This window comes from Leuresthes tenuis, unplaced genomic scaffold, assembly GCF_036924035.1.
Source record: "Leuresthes tenuis unplaced genomic scaffold, fLeuTen1.0.hap1 SCAF_4, whole genome shotgun sequence".
Taxonomy (NCBI): domain Eukaryota; kingdom Metazoa; phylum Chordata; class Actinopteri; order Atheriniformes; family Atherinopsidae; genus Leuresthes; species Leuresthes tenuis.
The window spans coordinates 35,564,040-35,590,014 of NW_027325358.1; the positions used below are offsets into that span (position 1 = coordinate 35,564,040).

The following is a 25,975-nucleotide window of genomic DNA, read 5'->3' on the forward strand; positions in this document are numbered from 1 at the left end:
GCATTCTGACCTTTTTCCTAAGTTGACAATTCCCTGAGATCTCAAGAACTGTGAATTGCATTGGTCAAAAATGCAGAACAACTTTTCAGACGTATCTTCACAGCTCTGTTCACAGTAGTCAGTTTTAATTCACTTCAGCTCAGTTTTATTTCCATAGCGCCAAATCACAACAAATGTCATCTCAAGGCCCTTCAAAGACACAATCCAATTGAGGCTGATTAGAATAGAAAAATAATTAGAAAAATGCACACACGGAAAATTGAGTACGACAAAAGATTTGACTGGCAGTTTTATTCTTAAATACACACATTTCCCTTACCTGCTGTAAACTATGAACAGTATGTATTGATGTGGCCCAGGTTGTTAAAACAGCACACCTTGAATAGGAACGCTATAGTGAGATGACGGCGTGCTGATGAGCGGTAGACAAGTAAAACTGTGTCATAATTCATATATCTGCTCCACGGCCCCTGATCTTCACTGTCGCTCCATTCCTCTGTGCTTTTACCATCTATAACATTATAGATATTATTTAAACTTTGTCTTTGTCCTGGTGGATTGTTGTTGCACTCATGTGCTTATTGATGCCACTTTTAATAACAAATGGGAACTCTGACTATCCAATTCTGACAAAGCTGAAAAATCAAAGAGAAAAATATCTAAGAAAGTGCCAAGAGGTTGAAGTTTGTAGTTGGGATCTTTGGTAAGTTTATCAGCCCTGACTTCTATATTGTAGAAGGGTAGCTTCTAAACTAAATGTGAGATATTACTCTAATAAAACATTGGACAAAGTACTTGTTATAGTGTAGAATTATATGCAATAAATCAAATAGAAAAGTCTTGGTCTAAGTTTCCCTATTCTACAAACGTATGACACAGATTGGCACAAAAGGCAGTTCTATGACGGAAAGCTTCAAAGAATGAGTAGATCACACACTTTTTATACCTAAGCAAACATTCCATGACCGTCCTTGTGAGTGTCCCTAGCACAGCTGCAATCCGATACATTTCATATCAGCCCCCCACCACACAATTATAAGTTTCACTCATAAGCATATCCATTCATTTGAATGTGGAAAATACAGCCATTCAACTAACCACAAATACTTTTATAATAATATAATTATAGTCATAAATGGAAATGTAAGTATCTGAGAAATAATTCCTCATGATTTATCTATTAATCTATTTTTTTCTTTTAACTGTAGCTAACACTAAGCTGAGGTAATGAAGAAGACGTACACCAACTTCTAAGGAGTTATTGCTGTTACTTTTTGAATGATTAACAATATTGTTACAATATTAATTTGTAAACTGAATGCTTTCCAGTTGAACAGTTATGTTCAACATCGTAGCTACTGACCTTACCAGAAGGGCAGCGTGTTGGCAGGACTGAGCACCTGCTAAGGCTTTACCCCTCAAAACAAAGGCAGTATGTGAAAACAAGGATGAGACAGAGAGCCACTGTGCTTAAACCAACAGGTATTTTGACCAAAGCCTGTCTCATACATCTCAAGAGGACCTCAGGAATTTATGTCAGCACGGAAAAACAAGTCCATAAAAAGGCTTAACATTTCTCCTTCAAACTACATGCTAACTGGCCTTTTAATAGATTTTTGTGGGATGAATTGTCATTAAATGTCACGTGTGTGTGTTTGCTTGTTTGTGTGTGTGTGAGCAGGATGCTGAGAAACAACAGGATCAGCTGTATCCATAATGGCAGCTTCACAGGGCTGACCAATGTCAGGCTGCTCTCCCTCTATGACAACCAGCTAAGTACCATTTTGCCTGGAGCCTTCGACACCCTACCCCACCTGTCCACACTGTGAGCAACACACACACAATCACACTGTTCTGTTCATTAATCTTCATTGTCCTCTTACTGTCCGTCCTTGCTGTTCATCAGAAACCTTCTGGCCAATCCCTTCAACTGTGACTGCCGCCTGTCCTGGTTTGGGGCATGGCTTAGAAGCCGACGAATTGTGACAGGCAATCCTCGTTGTAAAGGCCCCGCCTTTCTTCGAGAAATTCCACTGCAGGATGTTGCTGTACCTGATTTCCGCTGTGAGGATGGTATGATTCACATACTCAGTACAAGCTTAAAGTTGTTTAATGACACCAGAATCAATCCAAAGTTAAATTCTACCCCCCTGTCTGTATGTTCAGGCTCTGTGCTAGCAGTGAGCAGCTGTGCTCTGGAGCCTCAGTGTCCCAGTCAGTGTACCTGTATGGACACGGTGGTCCGTTGTAGCAATAAACACCTGCAGGCTCTGCCGAGAGGACTGCCCCGCAATGTCACTGAACTGTGAGTCTGAAAGCTCGACCAAAGCTTAATTTAACTGAAATGCTTAAAAATGAAAATATTAATTACTTAAGTTGCAGTCATCCTGTCCAATACTTGGCTCTCCATTTTGCCAGTGTCTGGGCAAACAAAATAGCACATGAACAAGCCAGAAAGATGACTTTCACATGCAGGCCAGGACATTCAGTCTAACCCAGCACAAGAAGACACAGCTTGCAAGTCCTGAAGGAGTCATTACACCTTAAGAGAAAGCCTGTGACTGGATACATTTTAAACATAGCAGCACATGCTTTGTATTTTTTGTTACTGTCATACTTTCCTGTGTCATGGCTATCAGGTGGTCTGCAGTTTCTTCACTCCACATGTTGTGAAAGTGTTGCTTGTTTTGGAGAAATGAACATGACAAATGAGAAGAGTGTGTGACATGTGAAGTTAGAAATTTGACTTCTATAGTCACTGTTGCCTCCTCTGATTTGATGCTCCATGTAGCCAATCACAGTGAGCTCTCTCGACAACACAGACAATTCTAAATCTGTGTCACAGCTGAAAAAATGCCTTGAAATAGTCTGAGAATGCTTATGGTGTGTGTTTTATGGTGCTTATGGTGAGAATTTATCCATTCTCACGAATGGACTCCATCAACATATACAATATGTTTCAGCCGATTCAGCATGCAAAATCTGTGTTGAATTTGCCAGTGAGAGAGCTCACTCTGATTGGCTGTTCAGTCGAGCCAATCAGCAGAGCAAACAGCTCATCGGAGCAGGCAGCAGTGATGACAGAAGCTAACTCAACATGTCACACTGTCTTCTCTTGTTTTCCATCTTGATGTTTTTAAAAACACCTTCACAACAAGTGGAGGTGAGAAAGTGAAGACCACCTGATTATCATGACTCAAGAGAGAACAGCTCTGTGTGACATTACTGAAAAACACAATATGCAGGTGCCATGTTTACATTCCTTTTAGATCTACAAGATCCTCTGTTTTCTCTTCATTTGTAACGTATGTACTACTGCCATTTTCTTCACTGGCAAACTGTGTCTTCATACTGAGACTTCAACTGTATGGCGTGACTGACAATGGAAGTTGTCTTTGTTGTTTGCTCTCATGATAGTTTGTCTTTTCAGATGCTGGAAATGTGAAGATACTTGCCAGGGGGCCTCTTGTTTACCTGTGGTTCTTTATATTGGTTTGGTGTATCTGAACCCTCAGTCCAACAGGGAAACCAAAGCTTAACACAGAAAGGGGTCAGCCCTTACAGTATAATCCTTAAGATGTCTAAGAGACAGTGAAACAATAACAATACATGCTATGCTGCATCTTATATGACCAATGCAGCCATATTGGATTCAACAGGTATAATAAGTATTCTGTCAGCAATATTATATACCCTGATTTTGAAATAGTTTTACATTTTTCATGACTATCATTGTTTCCGTACAGTAAGTTCAATTGTGAAGGTCTATCAAGTCACATTCTGCTTTAATTTCTCTATGGGTGTACTACTCTTGCTGCTTAGATTACTATTTGAATGTCACAGTACTTTCGTTTGTTTGCAGTCTATTAGGCACTGCTCACTCATTCTGTAGTCACTGGATGCACAAACCAACAGTGGCACCAGGATAAAAAAGCCTTCAAACATCTGAGTCTCTCCAGTGCCTGTATTCTCTGTAGATATTGTTCTTTTACATTTTTTCAAGACTTGACATTGCTCCTTTTTATGTGGTTTAACATTTTCAGTTCTTACAGTTGTGTAGCATCAGTTTAGAAATTTTAAGAAAAAGTGGCTTAATTCATGATGGCTTACCCAACCCATGTGCAATCCGTGCAGTTGGGTTTTTGCATTTGATTTCTAGTTGTTAAGAAATTTCAGTGCTATTTTTGCATTGGAACTCACATTATATGGTATAAGGTGTTTAAATGCATCCTCTGATGCCACTGCATCTTCAGTGAAATGAATAGGATCGTTGAGACTTTCAGCATCACACTTTTCATTTACATAACTGATTTGGTAAGAAGCAGACAGAGAGAATATGTTGACTTTGGGAAGAAAGAAATGTGAGAATCAGTGGTGTATTCCTTCAGAAAATTATTAATTACTTCATTTATTCACTTTAATCTTAATTTTGCACCAATGTTCAACAAATGTCTCTGTCTTCACTCCTCAGGTATCTGGATGGTAACCAGTTCACTAGTGTTCCTCAGGAGTTGGCCACCTTCAAATACCTGCAGCTTGTGTAAGAGACATGTGACCAAATATCTACTGATACCGTTACACACTGCAGACACTGGGAACGCAAATGCTGATTGTATAAAATGTTAACTTTAATAGAGGGCTTCCATCTATTCATTTTCTTTTCCCGTTTAATGTAACTCAGAGTCACAGGGGGCTGGAACCTATCCCAGCTGTCACTGGGCAAAAGGCACGATATACCCTGGACAGGTCACCAGTCCATCACAGGGCCACACAGAGACAAACGAGACAAACAATGCTCACCCTTATGTCTAGGGTTAATTCAGTATCACCAATTAACCTAACATGCATGTTTTTGGGTGGTGGGAGAAAGCTGGAGTACCCGGAGAGAACCCATGCATACACAAGGAGAACATGCAGACTCCACACAGAAAGGCCCCAGCTGGGATTCAAACCAGGAACCTGCTTGCTGGGAAGCTAACCACCACACTACCGTGCCGCCCTACTAGAGGGCTTATTTTAGTGAAATACCATGCATTAATGCTGAAACAGTTGTTTTGTCTCTGCTCTGTTTTAAAATGAAGCAAAAACCATGAGGAATAAGCAGTGACAGCCAACAGTAGCCCTTATTTACAAATTTTTGGGGTTCTTAGACAATAATGGAGGGCATATATTGTCAATATACAGTCAAGGTAAGCAACACTGGTTCATCCCTTCATCCCTTGAGTTAGGAGCCTTTTTTCTGCCTGAATGGTTCATAGGTCAGAGTTAAGTGGCTTAACAATAAAACATATTCCCCTGAAAATGCTCAGGTACAAGGACTGGACTGAAAATGTGTGAAAAAGCAGAAAATGTCCACAGAAAAACTTTGAAAGACTTTCAGAAAGCCTGGAGAACTATTGCTCAAGACCACTTTAAGAGATTATAAGAAAGTCTGGCTGCTTGGAATGTAAATGAGAGGTGGATCATCACTTTTACAAAAATACTGTAATTACTTAATTTAACATCTTGTATGCTGTATGAAAAGTAACACATGTCTTATATGTAGCATATAACATGTTCAGATAAAGCTGAGACCAGACACATATAATAATAAATCACACGGACAGCTGTAATAAAACCACTGTAATCATAAAACCATCCAACAGAGGGAGCTGTAGATTATAGACTGAATTATTAGTGTTACCTAAACTTCCTGCACAGCTCTTTATGTGATCAACATCAGAATGTGTATTTAAAGGGAAGGGAAAGGGTTTTGAAGGGAAAGAAAAGTACTTTTTGTGTACATAATTCTGTTTTTGTGCATATATGTATTGCACATGATTTAGTTTCAATGCAGCTTTCGTATTTATTGAAAATTACCTTTGCATCTGCAGAGATTTGAGCAATAATAAAATCAGCTCCCTGTCTGATGATTCCTTCTCCAATATGAGCCAACTCACCACACTGTGAGTATACACTCTTACACACACATACTTTTTTGACCATCTTTTCTTTAGGGCTCCATAAATGGTTCACAACCATTTAACAAACAAACCTATTTTGTTTGGTAACTAGGGATTCCCTGGGGATGTTATCAAAATCAAAAGAGGAAGCATACATGCGAACACATTTCTGCAGACATTTGTATTTCTTGTGTAAATAAGAAAACAGGAAACAGGAAATTGTGGTCAGCAAGAAAAGTCATTGAAAGATTCATAATGATGGTTTGGAGAAGCACGGTTCACACAGTGTATTTCAAGGGTCTGGCTGGTGAAATGTCTTCTCTCTGAACTGACACAAACCAGTATCTTCCCTTGGACAGTAAAAGACAGTAAAGCAGAAAAATACAATACTGCATTATTGACTAAACTGTCTGAGTTGTGGTTTTCAAGCATGATTCCAAAAAACTTGGACCACTGTGTAAGTTGTTCATTTAAAAAAAAAAAAGCAATTTTTTCAAATCTCATAAACAAGCACTATTTTACAATAGTGCACAGAAAACGCATCAAATGTTTTAAAATGAAACGTTTTGCTACTTCCTGAAGTATTATCTCATCTCGGCTCTGATGGAAATAACACATCGACGATGAAATTTTGGTGGGGGCAACAAAAAAGTCATTGGTACTAAAACCAGCAACTGGAGGAACATGCTGTAACTTTTTATGTTAATTGGCAACAGGTCAGTAACATGGCTGGGTTTAAACAGAGCAGCTTGGAGAGACAGAGTCTTTCAATGGTGGTCTAAGCTGTCCATCATTATTGCATGTCCATGATCTTCAGGCCGTCGACTTCTCTGCATTGAAAACGGATATGATTCTGTCCTGTCCTGTTCAGTCCTGTCGACTGCATGGGCTCTTGAACACCATATGTGAGCATGATACAGAAATACTGCCGTCTTCTCTGGATCAAACTCATTTAAAATGGACTGAGGAAAAGTGGAAAAAAAAAAAAAAATGGATACTGTGACTTTTGAACTACAGAAGGACCAGGACTGACATGCATGCTTTCCAGACCTTTCATCAAGTGTGCATTTACAATTCAACAAAGAAGACCAGGGCTGCTGAGCAGTTAGAATCCTTTATCAGACAAGAATGGGACAACGTTCCTCTCCCAAAGGTCCAGCAGCTGGTCTCCTCAGTTCCAGATGTTTACAGACTGTTGTTAAAAGTAGAGGGGATGGTAAATATGGACCTGTCTCAACTTTTAGAGATGGGCTGCTTCCATTAAATTCACTATGAGCTTAATTCTTCATGAAAAAGTAAGATATTTCACTTTCAACATATGATGTGTTTTCTATCTTCTATTGTGAATTAAATGTCTTTATGAGATTGCCAAATCATTGTATTCAATTTTGATTTACATTTCACACAGCAACCAAACTTTTATGGATTTGAGGCTGTAGTCCTGCTCTCAATACAAAGTATTTCAATGTTATGTGTAATTATTGTTTTTGAGGATCCTCAGTTACAACTCACTTCGCTGCATCCCTCCCCTGGCACTGGGCGGCTTGCGCTCCCTGAGACTGCTGTGAGTACACACATACATACACTCACCTTATCATAGCATAGCTGCTACAGACCAAACCACATCAATGTGTAGCCCCTTTGCTTTATTACAAGCCATTATTTCTATCTGTCCCTCTCTTGAGGAACTGAGTGGGGCTTGCTGTCTGTCAGTTACAAAGTTTTCAGCTTGGCTGTTAATAACCTTTTCTGACCTTCAAATGCATCTGTCTTTTAGCTCTCTCCATGGCAACGACATCTCTGAGCTTCAGCAGGGAATCTTCAGTGATGTGGTGTCCCTGTCTCACCTGTAAGCTCTTCCTGTTAATGTAGCAACACACACTTACAATACATACATAATGACAGTACCAGCTCAGTGTAATGAGAAGAAGGGCTTGTTTGTTTGTGTGTGTGTGTGTGTGTATGTGTGTGTGTGTGTGTGTGCGTGTGTGTGAGAGTGAGAGAGGGACGCATGTTCATTTATCTGGTTTTATAGCTGCACTCAGATAAAATCCAGCTCTCAGAGGACAAGTGGTTTGAAGTGAAGTAGCAGTGAGGAAGATTGAATTAGCTTGAGAAATTGAAATCCATTGTTTCCCAATGCTCTATTGATCTGAAGCCTGTATTAGTGTGTGAGTGTGTTCATGCATGTGTGTGTGTGTCATGTTAGCCCATCTGAGGATCTAACTGTGGAAAGAGGGAAGGTGGATGATGAGGAGGGTAAACAGAAAAGGGAAAAAGGAAGGGACAAGAGGAGAAGGAAAAGGGTGCAAATATGGGGTAAAAAGAACAAAGAGGGAGTATTTGTAATGTTATCATAAAATGGATGATCATGCTGTGAAATACACTGAACAAAAACACAAAAATATAAAGGCAACATGGCTTATGGTAGAGAAAAGAACATTCACTTCATGGGCAACAGCTCTGGTTGATGTTCCTGCAGTCAGCATGCCAATTGCACGCTCCCTCAAAACTTGCGACATCTGTGGCATTGTGCTGTGGGATAAAACTGCACATTTCAGAGTGGCCTTTTGTTGTGGCCAGCCTAGGGCACACCTGTGCAATGATCATGCTGTCTAATCAGCATCTTGATATACCAAACCTGTGAGGTGGGATGGATTATCTCGGCAAAGGAGAAGTGGTCAATAATAAAGATTTAAACAGATTTGTGAACAATATGTGAGAGAAATAGGTCTATTGTGTATGTATTGTGTGTGTATGCTTTAGATCAGCTCATGAAAAATGGGAGCAAAAAAAAGTGTTGCGTTTATATTTTTGTTCAGTGCATATTCATTAGTCCAGGGCTAAAACAGACTTTTCTATGTTTTAGTGCAGGGGTCGGGAACCTTTTTTGCTGAGAGAGCCATAAACGCCACATATTTTAAAATGTAATTCCGTGAGAGCCATACAATATATTTAACACTAAATACAAGTAAATGTGTGCATTTTAATTTTAATTCTGTTGCTAACAAATGATGAATAAAGTACTTCTTACCATTAATGCGACTTCTGGTGCTGCATGGTTTTGCTGATGGCTTTGTAGTCTGGTTGATACTTGGTGAGGTTAAGCTTCATGCAGGCGTTGAGACTTCCATCCGTTAAACGTGATCGTAGGTTGCTTTTAATGTTCTTTAGATGTGAGAAAGACTGCTCACATGCATACGTAGAGCCAAACATTGTCAATACAGCAATACTCACACGCTGCAGTGTGTGGTACGTGACGGGAAGCGCGTTCCAAGTTTTGACAATCAGCTGGTCCACGGGTTGAAGTTTTTTTTAATTCTCCCCACTTGTGTTTGCTCGCCAAATCTGCTTGCTGTCGTGCAAGTCTTTCTAAATCTTCATTCAGTGACCTGAACTTATTTACCCACATGTCTGAAGCCTTCAGGTCAGCAGCTTGTAGCTCAAAATCTCTGACAGAGACACCGGGGATGTAACTCAGGTCGGCGCTGTCCACTGCGCACTCGTGTGGATGGGTGATGAACTTAAAAAGACGTGTGCGCTCACGAAATTCTCCAAAGCGCGCGGCGAATGACTGCCGGAGTTTAGATGTGAAGCCCGCCAGCTGCTGAAGATCAAGATGTTGAGCAGGGTCACTTGTTGTGCATGCATCTTTAAACTCTCCCAGTTTTTCAAAGTGTAGTAAACGACATGTGTCAATGTCGGCGATAAAGAGTTCCAGTTTGTTTTCAAATGCAAACACTGCTTGTTGAAGAGATAACACTGTATTTCCAACGCCTTGCATTTTCACATTGAGCTGGTTCAGATGTTCAGTCATGTCCACGAGATAGTAAAACTTCATTAGCCACTCGGTGTTAGCTAACTCAGGATGCTCGACGTTTTTCATTTCAAGAAAAGTCCGGATTTCGCTCAGACAAGCCGCAAAACGGCTCTTGACAACCAACGCACATTGCTGTGCAGAAGCAGACCAGGATAATTATTCCCAACTTCATCCAGCAGTGTTTTAAACTGGCGATCATTTAAAGCTCGGGCAACAATAAAGTTGACCACCCGAATGACCAGCGACATCACCTCACCAAGCTGCTCGCCACACATCTGAGCACAAAGCGCCTCCTGATGTAGGATACAGTGAAAACTTAAGATGGGTCTCTTTTCATTTTCACGAAGAAGCGCTATAAATCCTGTTTTTCCCTACCATGCACGGAGCACCGTCGGTACACACCGAAATAAGTTTATCCATCGGTAGATTTTTTTCTTTAGCAAACTCAGAGAAAGACTTGAATAAATCCTCACCTCTTGTTGTCCCTTTCACAGGCAAAACAGCAAGACCTTCCTCACGTAGTGTGTCACCATCAACATACCTTGCAATGATGCTGAACTGGGATACATGGCTTATGTCTGTTGACTCATCCAAAGCGAGAGAAAAGAATGGTGCGGCATTTATGTCCTTCACTTGCGTTGCCTCAATTTGATCTGCCATCATGATGGTACGATCGTGAACAGTCCTTGCCGACAAAGGCATGTCTTTTATTCGTTTGATTATCTTGTCTTTATCTGCAAAGTCGTCGAAAAGTTCATTGGCAACATCAACCATGAATGTTTTGGCATACTCCCCATCCGTGAATGGCTTTCCGCTTCTCACAATCGCTAAAGCACCAGCAAAGCTAGCCGAATTCCAGTCACCTTGTTGAGTCCAAACACGGAGTTGCTGCTGACTAGCTTGCACTCTGCACAGTAGCTCTTGACATGCTTTTTTCCTGCTGTCCCCCGCAGGATATTTCGATGCAAATGTAGAATGGCGTGTGTCGAAGTGCCGCTTTATATTTGACCGTTTCAACGATGCGATTTTATCATTGCATATTAGACACACTGCAGAACCTGCTCTCTCCACAAAGGCGAATTCCTCTGTCCATTCCTGCTGAAAAGTACGATATTCCTCATCTTTTTTTCTTTTAGCCATCTTCTTCGTCAAAAGGGTTTCTGCAATTAGCTAGCTGACTCCTTGACTAATAGGAGGGAAGTTTACTTCCTGACCTCACAACGACCCGTGTGACACATTGTCCAATAAAAATTGCCGTTGTCCCGGAGGACAGCTGTGATTGGCCACAGCTGTCCTCCCAAAAGCCGCTCGAAACCATGAACATGAGCGGTAGGAAATGAGTGGATTGAAATACACGAGAATGTTTTATATTTTTAAGGTTATTTATTTATTTTTTTTAATTAAAGATTTGTCTGCGAGCCAGATGCAGCCATCAAAAGAGCCACATCTGGCTCGCGAGCCATAGGTTCCCGACCCCTGTTTTAGTGGGTGCTCTCTGATTCTTTTTTAATTTAGGTTTTCATTTTCATTCAGATGCTTTGATAATCGACAACAGTCCATCAGTTTATCCACAATTAATGACATCATGTGTTCAATAACATAAAAGATATGAGACCCCCCATGAGTGGAGAAATGCAATTGAATATAAGATCCTAAAATCTAAAATACCATTTTACATACATAGAACTGTTCAGAAAGATAATGTGCGCTGCAAGAACCATGAGACCTAAAAACATGAAAGGTCATGATGTAGGTTCAAATTCCCGACACAACCCAGACCCCAAAACTGAAGGTTCTGCACCCATAGGTGGTACTGTTACAATCATGTTTGTGTTTTCTCTAATACCTTGAAAATGTCTTGATCAAGACTCAAAATCCTTTCATCACTATTATTTCTGAATTTATCTACATCTTTTTATCATCTTCATGCACTGAAAACATTTTTAAATTTTTTTCCTAAAATTTCTGGAAAAAAAACTGATTTTGTTATATGTTGATGAAAATTCTTCCAGACATCCAGGACTTGGTACTCATAAGAGCTTGAATAAGGGTAGCTGGATTTCTTCTTCACCTCTCATATTAAAGGCTCTTCAGTTCTGAACTAGATGGTGGGGATTATCAGTTTATAAGCAGAGAGGGTCGTTACAGTGACATGTGTCAGTGACCCTGACCAATGTGCATGTTGTTAGACTCATTATCACCTCCAAATTGTCTACCTGCCTGAAAAGAAGGGAAGAACACCCACAGAAATGTGCCAGAGTATGAAAGGCTGTCAAGAAAGCTTGCAGACTACAGGAACCACGTGCGATTTAATTTGAGATGCAGACAACACAGAGTCATCACCATCAGTGTACGGCTTAGCTCTAATATCAGAGGTCACAGAGCAGAACGGATACTGTTGAAGGCTCAAAACCAGCTTCTCAATTAAAGAATAAGGCAAGTGATTTTGTTATCTCATCACTAACTCACTGACTAAATGTTGTAAAACTTACTCATAATAATCTAACGTGTTAAGGAAGTTTCAGTATGTGAGTCAGTCTAAAATATTGCTTTTATCTAGTCTATTAGGTCATATTTGCTGTATTTATATAAAACCTATTTTAAAAATATGTGAGTTGTCTACTGGGTGCACACTAAAACCCGTTGTGCTTGAACACTAATGGGTGCCACAAATGCAGTTAAACCTGTATCTCCATGAAGTTATACAAAATTCAGTTTGTATGAACAAGAGCGATGATTCAGTCAGTCTATAACATTTGCTAAAGCTTGATTGTGTCCCTAATGCAAGAATATTGAAGTGTTAGTTTATTTCTCCCTCTAAAGCTGAAATAAATAAAAAAACAGGAACAAACAAAAGAGAAATCTGTACTTTTCCATGGGCTAAAATCATAAGTTCATTACTCTGTATTAGCTAAAATATGCAAAATCAGTAACACTCAGTCAAATCCTCAAACTGTAATTCCCTGCTACATATGTGTAAATATATAAGAGCTTGGAGGTCAACAAATGCTAATAGTTCAAAACCTGCAATCTGATTGGACCAAAAGTGCTGCAGAAGGAAGTATTTCCCAGTGTTTTTCATTCTGACTTCTAATTATTTGGCACCATTACAAACCATGCTGGTGCCTTCACTACAACAATATGGCAGGGTCACTCAAAGTGGGCTGTTACACATGTTGATAAGAACGACCCTGAAAAGCAATATTGTTTTTTCCAAACCATTTTGTTTGAGTTGACACCTAAACTCAGTAAAAGTCACAATTTGTCATCAGAATTATCAAAAATTCTGACTTGAACTTAGACAGTAATCATTAATTGTCTATGAAACAACTATGGTATGCCTGTGCTGAGCTCCTACGTGCCTCATCAAGCTTCTCCATGGGAATCCACTTGGCTAGATAATTAGAGGCACTAAGGTGCAGATGTCTGGTGTTTTTTTTAGATTTACTGATAGAACAGACTAGTCAGACCCAATATGACCTAGATGTGACAATCTATGAATATCAGTTCAGGACCTTTCTGTGTGTCTGCTGTTAAGCTTGTCCATGATGATGATCTCATCCCTTAAATCAGTAGATTTGACATAACACTGTATGTGAGGTCCCAGAGCTCCACCATGTGGCTCTGAAGTTCAATGCACTCAATGTTTTTCCCTCTTTGCTCCTGTTCATAATATGAATGTGTGTTCATGTGTATACATACATATATTTGAATTTCCCCCACTAGGGGATGAATAAAGTGTTTCTATTCTATTCTATTCTATTCTATTCTATATATATAACAAACAAAAACAAACACTGGCTTATGCTACTTGTCTTTGATTTGGAGTATGAGATGAAAAACCGTAAATGGGTCCCAGCTCTTCATTAGCGACCTCCTTATCATAACAGCCCTTTTGGAGAGGAGATGGGGAGAAACACAGATCCTTTCTTTTCATCTGTTTCTTTCTGCAGAGCAATCGGAGCCAACCCGCTGTACTGTGACTGTCGTCTGCTCTGGCTGTCAGACTGGGTGAAAAGTGGCTATAAGGAGCCTGGAATCGCCCGCTGCGCTGGCCCCCGTGGCATGGATGGAAAGCTGCTGCTCACCACACCTGCTGACAAGTTCCAGTGTCTGGGTAAGCTGACAGAAAGGAGGACACCTACAGATCTACACGAAACAAGCTTTAGTTGCATGTCTTATGCTGATCTTCCTTTGTTGATTCTGTTGCTAGGAGAAAATATTTGCTCTGGTGAGTGCCCTCTTATTCAATGTAACCTGACGTTCTGTTTTAATTTGTTCAAATGATGCAGTAATTGTCTGTTTATAGGAAATGTCATTAAGTTGATGGTCTGATTCTGTCATTTGATTTCTAAAATTATCTAAGAGAATAACACCCACTTATTGTTGCTTCCTAGTATTGTATTTAATGTTTTAATGTGAGGTTTTTAGTCTGTATGGCCTTCATCACGAGTTGGTGGCTGTCACTCCCACACACTCGCAGCTAAAGACATTGTAGTGCAACTTATTTTCAACTGAGACGTAAAGGCTTGAAGAAATTCTATTAAAAATGTACTAAATCAGTTTTTGATGGAGATATATGTCATATGAGAACATTATTGCTCTCTGATTTGTTTTAGGCGCACAGGTCTTTCATTTATTTTTTTAAATATATTGGTTTAATTTTTCACGATTAGTGCTTTGATAGGTCAACTTCTGCAGTTTTTTCAGTTTTACAGTCTATTTCCAACTATGTTATTATTTTTGTCCTAAAAAGAAGAACACTGAACTATAAAGCACAAACGTTTAAAAACATTCTTGACAATTTTCATATTTGGTTTTAAAATTTTCTAACCACTCTCTGTTTCAGGCAGGTGAATTATTTTTTGTAACAAATCATTCAATAATTTTTTATGGGTCTTCTGTGCATCTCCTCATCAGTGGTTGAAGCTGTGCTGATTATGCACATACAGGATGTCACAGCTTGTGACAGCAGCTGACTAGCTGCAGTTGTATGCAGACTTGGTTTATTTCCAGTAGTTTGACACTTCTATCCTAAAAATGTTGGAATCTCTTCTTCTTTTCCCTTCACTTTGATCTCCTACAATGAACATCTTCTTTTTAAAGGGGAACTCCGGTATTTTTAAACCTAGAGCTTATTTTTGGCATGAAATACGTTTATCTACTCACCGAGAACAGTTTGGTGAAAGTCGGCGTCCATCAGAAGCAATTTAGATAACTCGTGATCGGCGGGTGGCAACACCCATTCCGAAATCCCGCCATTCCGACATCCCGTTATTCCGACATCCCACCCTTGCGACATCCCGCTATTCCGACATGTACAGGTCCCACCATTCCGACAAGGCTTTCCGTATAAGGAAATGTGCGTTACTCAACAGGTGAGTCCCTTCTTTCTGTTCATGCAATTTATATGTTTAACACATGTTTACAGATAAGCGTTATTAAAAACACAAAGTCTCGGCAACTGGAGGAGGAGAAGCAGACCGCGGTGGTTTTCAATCACACACTCCAATGCCACTTGTTTCAACTTCTGAAAATTTAATCCAGGAAAAAAAGGCTTACAAACATGGACCGAAACGGCTCCATAATACGCACAAGAATCCAAAAGAAACGAAAGTTAACTAAAAGAAAGCAAATAAACAGCATGAAGTGGTCAAAATTGGTTTTACGCATGCCTATGTGCGTCTGGCACATGCGTCTTCGGGCTCTCCCACGTTGGTTTGTGGATGGAAGCTATATGTTCAGCTGTAAAGTCATGTAAAAACAATCTCTACATGACATTTACTCCCAGGTGTGACCAGTTAGGTCCTTAAGATATCAACAGGCTGTATAAAGCCTTGCGCAACGGCTGTGTGTTTGTGCCAAATGCGCAAAGCCCATCCGCGCTTCCCAAAATTGGAGCGAGTACTCATAAATCACGTGAATAACATGAATAAATGTTTTCACTACATTTTGTTGTGTTTGATACGTTCTATGCTGTCGTTTCTCTCCTCTCCTATTGGCAAGGCAAGGCAGAGTGCTCGCAACTGTGTCCTGTGCAGTAGCCGTGAACCATTGATAGCTAGAAGAGACATGTATCTCTACAATGGCACTGATGATTCGCTTTGTTTCTCCCAGACTCGTTATAAGCTATAATGAGCAGACATCTCATTTATTCTCAGTCTCTGCATGTTAATGATGCTCACCACTGTACCAGGTGACATGTTCTCGCTGTAGGCAGTGATTTCAGGTATGTAACTGGAGCGCTGTTATTGATATCTGTAATTGCAATTATTACTTTTGCATATGATGACAAGCGTGCAAAAGACGCATGGGCTCTGTGGAGAGCTCCGCTCCAGCTGGCTGCTGTGACAGGTCACTGACACTGTATTTCAGCTTAATCAGTTTCAGTCTCGCCAGAGTTACATTAATATCTGTATTTTGATATGTGAAATTTCAGGGAATTTTGATAATAGATTATTAAAGTTTGTTTGCGAGGCTGTGGGTCTAAAGTTTGTGCGCCAAACTTTAGGGCATATTTGCGCCGACATATCATTAGTGCAAAATGTTTTGTGTAAAAAACAGGCTATTAAAAGGAACTATTGGAATGGCGTTATGTTAAAAAAAAAAAAAAAACATACCGCCATTCCGACCATAGGGGGAAAAAAGTGTCAGAATGACGAGATGTCGAAATGGCAGCATGTAACCGAGATCAGCGTATATCCATATGAACATAGTGAACAGGGCAGGGAAGATGCAGCCTCTAAATAAGGCATTATCTGTCTTTATTTCACCAATACTTTAAGACGAATGAATGAACCAACGTGTACTATAGTTTTGTTAGCTTGTAGGTGCTGTTATGTGGCTACTTGCGGCTATAGGAGACCTAATGGAGGGATTTCTTCACAGGCACTCTACTGGGACCACTTCATCCACACGCCCCCCTGCAGCACAGCTTATTTACGCCATGCTCTGTGACAGTCAGCTAACTTCACACGGAGTTTGCTACTGTTAGTTTTGTGCAACATGGCAGGATATTTATCAAATTTTGACAATGTGAAAGACGACTTTGAGTAAGATGGATGTTTTTACCGGAGTGAATGAGCTGTGCTGCAGCCATGCCTGTCGATGAAGTCTTCCCAATAGAGGTGTGTGTAGAAATCCCTCCGTTAGCTCTCCTAACAGAGCAATAGTACGTGTTTGTTCATTCATTCTTCTTAAAGTATTGGTGAAATACAGACAGATAATGCCTTATTTAGAGGCTGCATCGTTCCTGCCCCATTAACTCCATTATATGGATATACCCTGATCGCGAGTTTTCTAAATAGCTTCCGAAGGACGCCGACTTTCGCTAAATTGTTCTCGGTGAGTAGATAAACGTATTTCATGCCAGAAATAAGGTCCCCTTTAATGTTGAATTTTTAACTTACATTTCCTCTGTTATATTCATTGCAACTCGTCCTTTCCCTGTTGCAAATCTCCACACAAAATAATATAAACAAGATTTAATTAGACATGCATCATGCTGGTGCACAACCTCATGGTTTTCCAAAAATAACAAAGTAAATAACAACATTTTCAAAGCGATAAGAAAATAAAAAAGTTGATAGATAGTCTTTATTGTCGTTGTATAGTCAACAGTACACTGACATTTACCATGCTACTTCCATAGTGTCAGATTGAGATGCAACAAGAAACAACCAACAGTTTAAACAACAATTATATGTAACTTATTATTACTTGATTAATGTAAACATAGTTAAAGTTTAATCGTGTGACTCCACTAGAATTGTATGAATTCACAGAGTCTTCTGAAGTGCCAGTCACACAACAGATGTTCGTGTGTTTACTTTGCATCCCATTAGCTGCTGTATCACAGGATCATAATCATCTTTTGGTCCATTTGCAATTTCAATCTCAATTTCACTGTTGCATTTTATATAGACACCCCCCCCCCCCCCCCCCCCCCCCCTCCCCTGTCTGTCGTTGGTCCTCCCTGCTCATGCGTGTCCTCACAAGGAGCATTTTGCACAGATTGCATCCCTGTCAATCTCTTTGTTATGTGACTGACAAATTCTTAAGATCCCTGTGCAGCAGAGCTATGAAGTGACTGCACTGCCTGTCAGTTTCAGGGACTACTCAAGCAAGTGTTGCCTTTTAGCCAAAACTGGAGTGATGTGGAAAAACAAAAATAAAGAGGATTAAATTTCCAGTGGTTTTGTCACAGCAGGGCAAAAAGGGTAAAAAAAAAAAATAATACAAATAGAAATAGAAATTATTAGCTAAGAAATAAGTATTATTTTCTATAAATGCTATTTAGGATTTTTATTTTTTATTAATCAAATGATAAATGTTATGAATAAGTAAACAATAATACTTTACCATCTCATACTGTTAATCTAATAATATTCATTGTGTGTTCCACACTACTTTGAACTGTCACATTTCTCTGGAGTTGAGTTTGTCGCCTTTGTCTCTTGGTTTTACAGCTGCCTTATTAGATGCTAAACTTGTACACTGATCTGTGTGTGTGTGTGTGTGTGAGGGCAGGTCCAGTGGAATCATCTGTGCAGGCAAAATGCAGTCCATGCATGTCTTCCCCTTGCCAAAACCAGGGCATCTGTCAAGTCCACCACACACAGCAGTACATTTGTACCTGCACGTCCGGCTTCACGGTATGCAGCTATTGACAGACAGTTCACCCTCTTTTTGTTCCAAAGGTTTTACTGATCAGGATATGAAAAAATCATCTGGTGATCTCAGATGAACAACAACACATGGCATATTACACTGTGTCATTATTTTATTAAAAAGAAACTACGAGATGTAACAGGAGCAGCCCGCTTCGTGACACAACAGCTTGTCGAACCACTTTTAGCGGCAATAACTTCAAACTTTTATATTCATTATGATGTTACCATTCTCTTAAATCATTCTGAAAGAATTTTGGCTGAATTTTATGATTTTTGAAAAACTCATTGTTGTATTAAGTCCTGAGACAAAAAACTTTAGAACTGAAACAAAGTGTAATTTCTTTTTCACATGACTTTACGTGTGAAGGTCTGTGTTGTAGAGAAATTTGTATGATCTGGCTTGTGCGTTAGTCTGCCTGGGGCAGCCCCACATGCCATTTAATCAGTATCTTCCCCTGCAGTCCCACAATATTATATAAACAGAGTTAAAGCTGAGCATTTTGAACCACTCATCCAATATTTTGTGTTTGCATGTTGTCAGTAATTTTTTTGATCTTACATCTGACTCTGTGAATCCCATCCGAATGCCAAGCTGACCTTCTCTTGTGGTTTCCAGGGTAAACACTGTGAGGCTCCAGTTGATGCTTGTGCCAGCAATCCCTGCACCAATGGAGGAACGTGCCTGAGTGATGAACAGACAGGAGGGTTCAGGTAACTAGGCTTCTGTAATTAAGAGAAAACAAATTTAGGACTGTCAGTTTTGTTTGTTGGTTTTTGTCAGGATTCTGACCAGCTTGAAAGCAGACTGTTTGAATAAAAATATTTGTTCAGAAAAAATGACAGAATCTCAGTATGTGAAGTTGAGTTAATGGCTTGTCTATTGCAGATCTTTGAGATTGATACGTTGCAGTAACAGTAAAAGTAGACAGATTATCTTCAGGTGTCACTATACAGCATGTTATCTTACTTTGCAACTTATACACAATGTGTATTAAAAGTGCTGTTACCAATATATGATATGATATCAATATATCAAAGAAGATAAAGTCCTACAGTGGAAGAAGTATTTAATGGACAGTTACATGAATATCAACAGTTCTACAAGAACCTAAATGAGGAATAATGTACAGATTAAAACAGCTGTGGAATGATATCATCTTTCTTTGTTAGTGTGTGTGCTTCACTGGCCTGTGTGCTGCCATGTTTGGTTGCATTTTTGAAAAACAAATTTTCTTGAAATGGGGGATTAAATGTTAATATGTTAACAGAACATAGAATTATTTTTCTAGTATACATTTGCATTTGTTCATATTCATATTAGGAATCTAGCACTTTAGAGTACTTCTGAACCACTGGTAGGAGTTTTGTCACAGTGAGAGTTCATATCATCCAAGTGGAAAGTGATAGACTTCATATGATTGTGGCATTAAGTCTTTATGAATCAGATTTTTGTTTGCTAATAAACTTGAATATTTTAGTGCACTGAATTACATTTAAAAAATGTAAGTTTATCAACAAGTGTCTGTATTTAGTAACTGTTGTCTTTATAGACAAGAAGTTTCATATTATTCCTATCACTGTTGTTTATGTTCCTGTCTTTTTGTGTTTAGTTGTGCATGTACATTTGGTTTCCATGGCACCTTTTGCGAGGTGAACATGGACGACTGTGAGGACCATGGATGTGACAACGGTGCCACCTGTGTTGATGGAGTTGGAAACTACAGTTGCTTGTGTCCTCCGTTCTACACAGGTACAGCACTCCCTGGGATTAAGCTTCCCTATGATGCAACATTTCACATACTGCTCATGCCTTAGAAAATAACACAAGGCTGATTGCTTCTAAACCATCTTGTCTAAAAACACGGACAAACTGCCTTACATAATCCCCTTTCCTCACCTCTCATTCTCAGGTCTGTTTTGTGAGGAGGAAAGCGTTTGCTCTCCAGGTAGAAACCCCTGTCAGCATCAGTCCACCTGCATCAGCACTCCTACAGGTTCCAGGTGACAATGCACTTGCATGCATGCACACACATGCACACACACACGCAAGCACGCACACCCACACGCACACAATCATATCTCTCACTTCATCATTTTCGCACGCAGCAAAGTTTGAGATAAACATAAAAATAGATTTTGCTGAGGTCTGTGTTGACTCTCTGAGGTTCTGCTCTGTGTGTCATGTAGCACTTTAGCACTGTAGCATATACTGTATGTTTTTTTGTTTCAGGTGTGTATGCATCCCAGGCTGGGTCGGGCCAGACTGCAGTATTAATTATAATGAGTGTGTGGATCATCACTGTCAGAACGGAGCTCAGTGTGTCGACTATCTGGATGGCTATAGTTGTGTCTGTCCACAGGGATTCAGGTACTGGCAGCTCTGGGATCAGAGAGATGTTTATGTACACAGGGGCACTGTCGGTGCTGTGCATGGCAAACTTAGACATGGATTTGAGTTTAAACATTGAGCCCAATAGATATAAATATTTATATAAAATATTCCATGCAAACCACACGTAGTTAAGTAATCAAAACGTATTAAAATTCTGGTTGTTTTTGGTTATACATTGACCTGTTGTTCATTTTTATTAAAATCTCAGAATTTGATCAACATTTCTCTAATTACTGGTTCCCTCCAGTAATATATACAGTTTATAGTGTGTCAACATATATGATAAATTTACCAACATAAGTTAGGACATCAGTGTATTTCATCGATTTGAACACATTTCTTAGTTACTGCAAATGTAAAGCCCTTTTCCTTGTTTTCTTCAGTGGTGAGTTTTGTGAGGTGGCCACTCTTCCCCCTTCACCCTGTCAGCTGGCTCAGTGTCAGAACAGCGCCACCTGTGAGGAGAAGACAGGGACTGCAATCTGTCACTGTCCACCAGGCTTCGAGGGTCAGAGCTGTGAGAAGCTGGTCAGCGTTAACTTTGTTGACAAAGATTCTTATGTGCAGCTTCAAGATATCAAAAACTGGCCTCAAACCAACATCACGCTGCAGGTGAGGACATGCACACAAGCCGATGTCTGCACACAACACAGCTTGAGAAAAAAAATCCAATTCCAGATACAGCACATACTGTGTCTGTGTTTTTACATGTTTCAGGTGTCAACAGCAGAGGAAAATGGTATCTTGCTCTATAATGGAGACAACGAACCAATAGCTGTAGAACTCCATCAGGGTCATGTGAGGGTCACCTATGACCCTGGAAACAAGCCTGCCACTACCATCTACAGGTACACACACATAGACATCCTTTTTGCTTACTGCAATTGATGTGTCTGCTTGTGTGAAAAAAACACATGCACACATTACTGGATGAAAGTGCTAAATGTATACAGTAGCTTTAAATAAAATGTAAATAAAAACCGCCTATTCATAGTTTATAGGCTCCTCAGACTTTACAAAAGAAACAGCATACAATTGTCTTTAACTTTCCAATCTTACTTTAATTCATTTAAATGAAAAAAGAAATCCTGGTCATATACTGGCAGATAGTTAGTATATAGCAGGTGAGAAAGTACAGATTCTTGACATTAGCTCCATTGGTTTAAAGGAAGGAGAAAGTGAATTCATAATGTTGAGTCATCTGGTATTTTTCTGTGTTCAGATCAAAATATTTATCGTCACACTCCAGCCAGTAGCTGCAGGTTGATTGGTGTGTTCTCATCATCAGATTTTGAAAGTTGATAATTTGGGGGTTCAAGTGATCCACTGGTCTCCTGTCAGGCCTCAGCAGCCTCTCAGCAAGTGGTAGCCCAGCAACATGGCTCAGAGTGTGTTAATCCATGATTTGTGTTGCTGCTCAGATAGAGAAAGTGTAGTTTGGGATCATAGACTGATGAACTCGACCGTGTGGGCAGTCTGATTTAATGACACATGTAGCCAGAGGACTCTTGAAATGAAGAGTCCCGTTGATCAGGTGTCAGGTGCTTAAATGTTGTATGGTTCATTGTTGGAGAAAGCAACACGTCCAGCTGGCAGTCATTCACACATATACACACACACACACACAAACACACACACAGTCTTTGAGGATACAGTTTTTTTGTGATAAGCAGCTGCAGAAACTCTGAGGTCATGAAACCGTGAGATAAACAGAACACACACTTGAGAGAGAGCAGCTCATTACAAATTGGTGTTTCTTCACAATCCATTCCAACACAAACCACATTGGCCTGTATGACTCTTAAAGTCAGATAATCATCTGTTGGAAGAGGCTTTATAAGCCTCGAATTCATGGCATAGCTTTTACAGTTGTTTCAAAAAGTTTTCAAACCCTTTCAATTTTCCACATTTCCTTTTGATTCAGATCATTCTTAGATATTTTCCTATTTTCACATCACAAATCTAAGTATCCTTTGTAATGATTGGATAGTGTAGTGGTATGATTGCCACCTTCCATGTGGGAGACCTGATTTCAAATCCCTTGCATGACTCCAGTAGGGGTCCTTAGGCAAGACCTACATACCTACCTGTAAGTCGCTTTGGATAAAAGCATCTGCCAAATGCATAAACATTGTCCTACCAGTAGAATCATCCAAACCCAAGAAGGATGTTTGGGAAGAGTCTCGCCATTTCTAAGATCTCTCCTGTTTCAGACTTTCACATTTTTCTTGAAACCATCCCTGTGTGTTGTTGGTGATATACTTTGGCCTTGTTGAAATGAAATGATTTTGCCCCAGCCTGAGCTCTCTGGAAAAGGGTTTTTTTATGTGATTGCTCTGTTGCAGAGAAACATTTCCATAGAATGTTTGAGTGTAAGTGATGTTCTGATTAAACTAACATTAAACAGTTTGGCCACAAATCCGAACAGGATCTGAAAACCAGCCACACTCTGGTTTCACACTCTGTTAGACACTGTTCGGATTTGTGGCCAAATGTTAGTTTAATCAGATCAGATCAGATCTTTAGAGAGATGTAACCTCTGACCAGTCACTTTATTACAAAGGTCTGATAGAATGCAACACTGATGGTTATCCCTCTGTAAGGTTCATACAGCTTGACAAAAAACTCTTGACAGTGACAACTGACTTGTGTTACATGTCTGACCAACATTCCTCATCGTTTGAACGGGCACTCTGAACTTATAATAATAATGATAATAATAATAATAATAATAATAATAATAATAATGATAATAATAATAATAATAATAATAATAATAATAATAATAATAATAATAATAATAATAATAATGCACTTTATTTTTAAAACACTTTACATTGTAGGACAATCTCATAGTGCTACAGTGCAAGTCACAACAAAAGATAAACGCAATTTGTAAACATAAAAACAAGTAAAATCCCACCAACACACAGGCCATAAAAGCCTAAAAGCATTGTGGATTCAAATATCTAAATGTTTCTTAAAAAAGGAGGTTTTCAGAGTCTTTGTAAAACTTTCCACAGTCTGTGGAGCCCTCAGGTTGTCAGGGAGGGTGTTCCATGGTGTGGAGTGATGGAGCAAAAAGCCCAGTATCCCATTGCACAGGTGGGTGTTGAAAGACCAGAGTGATCGTGCTGTGAGGAGCTCTGTATGTATGGGGGGGGGGGCATTGCTATTGATGGATTGGAAGGTGAGGAGAGAGACATTGTACTCAATCTGAGCGGACATGGGGAGCCAGTGTAGTGAGTGGAGAATGTGGGTGATGTGCTCTCTCATCAGGACCCCAGCAGCACTTTTTTAAATGTGCTGCAGCTTTTGGATGCTTTTGTTTGGGATCCTGATGAGAAGTGTGTTGCAGTAAACTTGTTCCGTTTTAGAAAGATTAAGGTTACTGTGCTTTTCAGCTCTTTAAAAACGGCAGAATTTTTCTTGTATTGTTCCACAGACGTGTGCCATGACACAGTCCTGTCATAAGCTCTACAGACAACTCTTCCAACCTCAGACCACAGATGCATTTGGATCGATAAGAAAAGCAAATGAAAATGTTGACTGCTTGAAAGGGTCTGAAATGTACCTGCACCCTTTCATTGACCCTTTCTATTCTGTACATTTAAAAACTCTTCATTACATCTTTTATGTGGAGTGCTGAAACAGTGAACGATGGACAGTTCCACACAGTAGAGCTGGTGACCTTTAATCGGATGGTGAATTTGTCGGTCGATGGAGGAGAGCCAACATCGCTGGATAGTCAGGGTCACAGCCAGCCTGCAATAGGGGAGGCCCCTTTGTATGTGGGAGGTAGGAAAGGGTGGGGGAGTATTACACACATATATATATATATATATATATATATACATCTTCAGACATAAATATTTCAATTACTTGTGCAGAAGTTTATAGATTTTTCAGAAAACACTAAATGATTGTCTGTCTGTCCAGGTATGCCTGAGGAGGTGATACCGGCCTCTCTGGGACTTTCCTCTCAGACCCTCAACATGTCCAGTTTCCACGGCTGCATCAGAAACCTTTACATCAACCATGAGCTGCAGGATTTTACTCGTAGCCACATGAAGACAGGGGTAGAACCTGGCTGTCAGCCCTGCCGTAAGCTCTACTGCCTGCATGGCATCTGCCAACCAAATACTGCACAGGTAGATAAATACTGTACAACATATAAATAATATAAATGTTTTTTTTTTAAAGTTTAATCATTTATTAATCTGGAGACAAAACATTTCTTTGGTGATGAGCACTATTATTTAATTTCATACAGCATGTTATGGTCAGCAAGTCAGGCAGTTGAGATCAGAGCTCTCCTTTCTTTTGACACAATGCAAAAGCAGGAAAGTTTTAAGGGAAACAGAGTAACAGAGTTAGAAGGGGACAAAGCTGTATAGTTGGAACACAGTTATTTAAGTATTAACATTTACAAATAATGAGTAATGTAAATAAGTCTTGTCTCTCAGGGGCCCCAGTGCCACTGCCAGAAAGGTTGGACAGGACAACGTTGTGAGCAGCAAATAACAGAAGGCCTTACTGGACAAGATGTCATTACCATGGAAACTGGTGTCAGTCCCTGTGATGTCAGCAAGTGAGAGTGGTTTCACATGTTGCTTATCAGGAACTTTTCTTTTAAATCTTTCCTCTTTGCAAAAGTCAGTTTGATTAAATAAACAAAAAAGCCTCAATGTGACATTTACAAATCCTGTTAATACCGAATCTCTCTTTGTTTTTACTTCCAGGTGTGTGAAGGGTGTGTGTGTGGTGTTGGATGCACAGACTTACCGTTGCGACTGTGAGAAGGGATATCGTGGAGTGCTGTGTAACCTTCGGGAAGAGCCGGCAGGTTCGTGCCAGGGGCTGCAGTGTCTGCATGGCCATTGTCAGAAGACAGAGGACGGAGAGAGCTGCGTCTGTGATCAGGGATACACTGGAGAGAGCTGTGACATAGGTGACACGAGGGGTCAGCGGAAGGATTTACTGTTAAATGGTGCTCAAAAGTTTAGAGACTATTAATCTTCCTTAACAGATAAATGCATTAGTGTTTTGGTTGTGGAAGCTTTCTAGTTAGTGTATGCAGGTAAACAGTCAAATAGAGAGCACAAGAGATGGACTGCACTTGATAAAATTCAATCTAAACAATTGAAGT

At 39.8% G+C, this 25,975-nt stretch overlaps 1 protein-coding gene across 1 annotated transcript in view; it reads left to right on the forward strand.

Annotated features, from left to right (window-relative positions):
• slit1b (slit homolog 1b (Drosophila)) overlaps positions 1 to 25,975 on the forward strand; it is a 79,189-nt gene that overhangs the window by 45,651 nt on the left and 7,563 nt on the right. Inside the window, exons 19-37 of the mRNA XM_072383609.1 lie at positions 1,682 to 1,825; positions 1,907 to 2,073; positions 2,167 to 2,305; positions 4,472 to 4,540; positions 5,874 to 5,945; positions 7,435 to 7,506; positions 7,720 to 7,791; positions 13,716 to 13,879; positions 18,292 to 18,416; positions 19,051 to 19,145; positions 20,045 to 20,184; positions 20,345 to 20,435; positions 20,665 to 20,802; positions 21,210 to 21,438; positions 21,544 to 21,674; positions 24,470 to 24,624; positions 24,766 to 24,977; positions 25,293 to 25,417; positions 25,569 to 25,777. Of these exons, the coding sequence (XP_072239710.1) occupies positions 1,682 to 1,825; positions 1,907 to 2,073; positions 2,167 to 2,305; positions 4,472 to 4,540; positions 5,874 to 5,945; positions 7,435 to 7,506; positions 7,720 to 7,791; positions 13,716 to 13,879; positions 18,292 to 18,416; positions 19,051 to 19,145; positions 20,045 to 20,184; positions 20,345 to 20,435; positions 20,665 to 20,802; positions 21,210 to 21,438; positions 21,544 to 21,674; positions 24,470 to 24,624; positions 24,766 to 24,977; positions 25,293 to 25,417; positions 25,569 to 25,777 (2,549 nt within the window). The remainder of the gene's footprint in view (positions 1 to 1,681; positions 1,826 to 1,906; positions 2,074 to 2,166; positions 2,306 to 4,471; positions 4,541 to 5,873; positions 5,946 to 7,434; positions 7,507 to 7,719; positions 7,792 to 13,715; positions 13,880 to 18,291; positions 18,417 to 19,050; positions 19,146 to 20,044; positions 20,185 to 20,344; positions 20,436 to 20,664; positions 20,803 to 21,209; positions 21,439 to 21,543; positions 21,675 to 24,469; positions 24,625 to 24,765; positions 24,978 to 25,292; positions 25,418 to 25,568; positions 25,778 to 25,975) is intronic.